At 26.4% G+C, this 4,007-nt stretch overlaps 1 protein-coding gene across 1 annotated transcript; it reads left to right on the forward strand.

The window, feature by feature from the left end:
• The first annotated feature begins 455 nt into the window (after positions 1 to 455).
• LOC136089320 (uncharacterized) lies at positions 456 to 3,166 on the forward strand. Its single transcript, XM_065815277.1, has 10 exons — positions 456 to 744; positions 833 to 997; positions 1,105 to 1,278; positions 1,393 to 1,467; positions 1,560 to 1,733; positions 1,848 to 1,922; positions 2,032 to 2,082; positions 2,333 to 2,568; positions 2,720 to 2,897; positions 2,997 to 3,166. Exons 1-10 carry the CDS (start codon positions 501 to 503, stop codon positions 3,131 to 3,133), a joined length of 1,509 nt encoding a protein of 502 aa, XP_065671349.1. The 5' UTR covers positions 456 to 500; the 3' UTR covers positions 3,134 to 3,166.
• The last annotated feature ends 841 nt before the right edge of the window (positions 3,167 to 4,007 follow it).

Genomic DNA, 4,007 nt, shown 5'->3' on the forward strand with positions numbered 1-4,007 from the left:
TGTTTTTTAGTATCCATGTGCCTCTTCAAAAGTTGGAATAATGAAACTTGGAAGAATATCCACAAATGAAGAAACAATTTCTTTAGAAAATGTTGTTAAAAAATGTGTTTTGTTTGAAAGCAACGACAATACATTTGCCATAACTTATCTTCATGATTCATAAAAAAATCTAAAATACATTTGTTAACTTTATATTACATTTATCAATTATTATTGTATAATACTAGGCTGTTTAATCTAACATACAATACAAGTTTGTTATTTAAACTTTTCAATAGATTTCAATAGATTCTTATTTGAATAGCGTTATGAATATTTGAAGGCTTTAAACTATTTTATCTTTAGAATATTTTTTGTTCAGATTTACTGAACGATAACTGTTTATTTTAGTTTGAAATTATCAAAGTAAATTATCAAAGTATTCAAAGTAATTAAATTACAGTATTTTGTAAAAGTAATTTTAAATTTAATTTGCTATTTTTATAAGGTATTTAATTAATATGAATCATCAGAAAAGTACTACTCATGTTGTAGTCAAGTTTCTTGAAAAAACATGGAAAAAAAAGCATGGAAAGGAATGTATTGATGTGATTCCAATTTTATGGATGTATTATAAAAAAGACAAATTATTCTGTAAATATCCATCTGAAAATGAGTATCATGCACTTGATTCAATGAGTAAAATGTCATTAATACCAGGAGTTTTGTGGAAGAGCTTTGAAATTGTTTTAGTTAAAGAAGCAAGTACGTAATTCAAATCTTTATGTAATCAATTTTAAATGCATTTTAACTTAAATGTTGTCATATTAAAAGATATTTATTTACATTATAGAAAGCTATGAACAAGGTGTGCGACGGATGATTAGGGCATGCTCTGAATTTGTAGTACAGAGCAGTAATTTTGAAGATCCGAATAGTTCAGAAGGAGAATCTGTTCCTGTTAAATTAAGCAGCTCTGAACTTGAAGCATCTTTAAAAGATATCTCTTCGTTTAAAGGTATGGTATTTTTTTATTATTGCAAACAAATATTACTTGAAATATTTTTAAAAATGTTTTTTTTTTTTGTTTTTTTTTAAATGATATCTATATCTTATCTGTTTTAGAGCATAATATTGAAAGCTCTGGAGATAGTGATATTTCAGAAGATTCCTTTGTTTCCTTTAAAGTAAAGAAAAAACGATCGTCATCTCGTGATGAACAATCTAATGATTCATCGTTCTCATCCCCCAAAATAAAGAAAATAGCGTCTTCTAAATGTAATACAGAGAAACGAAACCGTATGTTTTCTTTAATAAAAAAAATCCTTATAATTAAAAATTCCCCTTATTGTTGCACACACAAAAAAGCGCGTTAAAGCAATTTTTATTATTCAAAAAATTTATTATTTTCAGAAATGATGAAGAATTCCAGTATATCACATAAAGACACCAGGAAACATTTGAACGACAATAAAACAAATATAAAAGGTAATTCAATTTAATCCTTAGTTTACCTATAAATGTTATTTTATTTTTTTAAATAAAATCATTTCTAGATATCTATATCTTATCTGTTTTAGAGCGTAGTATTGAAAGCAGTGGAGATAGTGATATTTCAAAAGAGTCCTTTGTTTCATTTAAAGTAAAGAAAAAATGGTCGTCATGTCGTGATGAACAATCTAATGATTCTTCATCCTTGTCCCCCAAAATAAAGAAAATAGCGCCTTCTAAATGTAACTCAGAGAAACAAAACCGTATGTTTTCTTTAATAAAAAAAATTCTTTTAATTACAAATAACCGTTATTGTTTCACACACAAAAAAACGCGTCAAAGCAATTTTTATTATTTAAAAAGTTTATTATTTTCAGAAATGATAAAGAATTCCACTATATCACTTGAAGACACCAGGAAAAATTTAAACGACGATAAAACAAATAAAAAAGGTAATGCAATATTATTCTTAGTTTACATTTAAATATTATTTTCAATGAAATCTTTTTTAGAATGTTGATCATTACTTATAAATGTAATATTCTGAAAATATTTTTTTAGATGTGATACTTAATCCAAATTATAAGTATTGTCCTACATGTGGCTCTGCAGGTTAGGATATTGTCAGAGTTTTTTTACTTACAATTCTTCATTCATTCTAAAGAATTAATTTAACTTTTCACTTGTATAAGAAAATGACACTATGGAAACCATATTTAAACCACACAAGTGTGGATATGGACGTTAAACATTTGGAAAAAAATTACATAATGATAATTTAATAATTAATAACTGATTTAGTTATTTAAAATGGTGGTTTTTCTTTACTAATGCAAATATAAAATATATGTTTTCATGACAGCTAAAGATGCTCCTGCGTCGAAAGCTAATCTGGAGTCTGCCAGGAGAAGCATTGAATATCGTATTAGAGAGGAAGCGAAAATCACAAGAACGTTATTTAGTCTTAACAATGACACTGTTAATATCCAAAAAATAATAACCGAACAGACGATTAACGAATTACCATTCAACCATATAGAGAGTTTTCATGATTTCGATAAGCAATTGAAGAGTGATGTAGTAATGATTCAAAAACTGGTAAATGATTTAGTATTGATTCAAAAAATGCTAGAAATATTTGTTTTAAGTCTGCTACGAAGTATTGCATTATTAAATATTATTTTTTATTTATATTTAATGTTATATTTAATTATTTGATATTTAGTATACAAATTTTTTTTTTTTTTAGAAATGCTTCATGATGTTAAATGTGAAAAGTACTTTAAAACTTTCGGAAAATTTATCTTTTGTAATTCCAAAGATTATTTTACCGAATATTCAAGTGCTTTACAGTGCTTTTGGACGAGAGTCAAATGGTGTAAAAAAATTGAATTTTTCTGGCACAGAAACTTACAAATATTTGCTAGGTATATTGTCTTATTTCTAACTTTAACAAACATGAATAAATTATTTTATGTAATTTCTTACTTAACCCTTAAAATACACAGTTTAAATGTTTATTTTAGAAGTAATTACAATAAGATTTCCTGAGATTAACGAAAAACAAATTTCTAGTCAAATAAGTCGCTGGTTTTCAGGTGCGAAGGATAGAGATGGTGGAAAGAAAAATAGATTGTTAAATAAAAAGAGAAGTGAGTGTTGAAAACGAAGACGAAGTTCTATAAATTTTTTTTTTTTTTTGAATTATACAAAAAAAAAAACATTGAAAAATAATATTTTGTTTGTCTTAAAAGATTACCTTGATGTTATAGTGTCATATATATATATATATATATATATATATATATACATATATATATATATATATATATATATATATATATATATATATATATATATATATATATATATATATATATACTATATATATATATATATATATATATATATATATATATATATATATATATATATATATATATATATATATATATATATATATATATATATATATATATATATATATATATATATATATATATATATATATATATATATATAATTTTCCCAGACAGTTACCGGTAACTGTAACGGTAACTGTAACGGTAACAAAACCCAGTACTGGCTACCAGTAGCGCGACAGCTCTCAATTTTTCAAGAAATTTCTTGTAATGCCATTTCTAGCACTTGAGAGTGGAATAGCACCTAAGTGCTATTCCACTCTCAGGTGCTAGCAATGGTTAAGAATAAACAGCTAGTACTGGCAAAACGTTATCATCCCAGATAACTGCCAATGCACAACCAGTACTGGCTACCAGTATTCCGCCAGTGTTAAACAGTACTGGCGCAATACTATGCCAGTTGCGAATTTTTAATTGAGGCAGTACTATGCCATTACCAGATGCCAGCGATGGTTAAGTACTGGACATCCAGTACTGGCAAAGCGTTATCATGCCATGTAAATGCCAATGCAGAACCAGTACTGACTGCCAGTCTTGCACCAGTATTAGACAGTACTGGCGCTGTACTGCGCCTGTTGTGAATTTTTGCTTGGGTAAATGCTATCCCAAGAACAT

This window comes from Hydra vulgaris, chromosome 13 (genome assembly GCF_038396675.1).
Source record: "Hydra vulgaris chromosome 13, alternate assembly HydraT2T_AEP".
NCBI lineage: Eukaryota > Metazoa > Cnidaria > Hydrozoa > Anthoathecata > Hydridae > Hydra > Hydra vulgaris.

Excerpts from the sequence above, each read along its gene's own strand:
- LOC136089320 (XM_065815277.1), top strand. The coding sequence starts at position 501 with ATGAATCATCAGAAAAGTACTACTCATGTTGTAGTCAAGTTTCTTGAA. Across the intron at positions 1,468-1,559 it reads CAATAAAACAAATATAAAAG|AGCGTAGTATTGAAAGCAGT; the intron begins GTAATTCAATTT and ends TATCTGTTTTAG. Across the intron at positions 2,083-2,332 it reads TCCTACATGTGGCTCTGCAG|CTAAAGATGCTCCTGCGTCG; the intron begins GTTAGGATATTG and ends TTTTCATGACAG.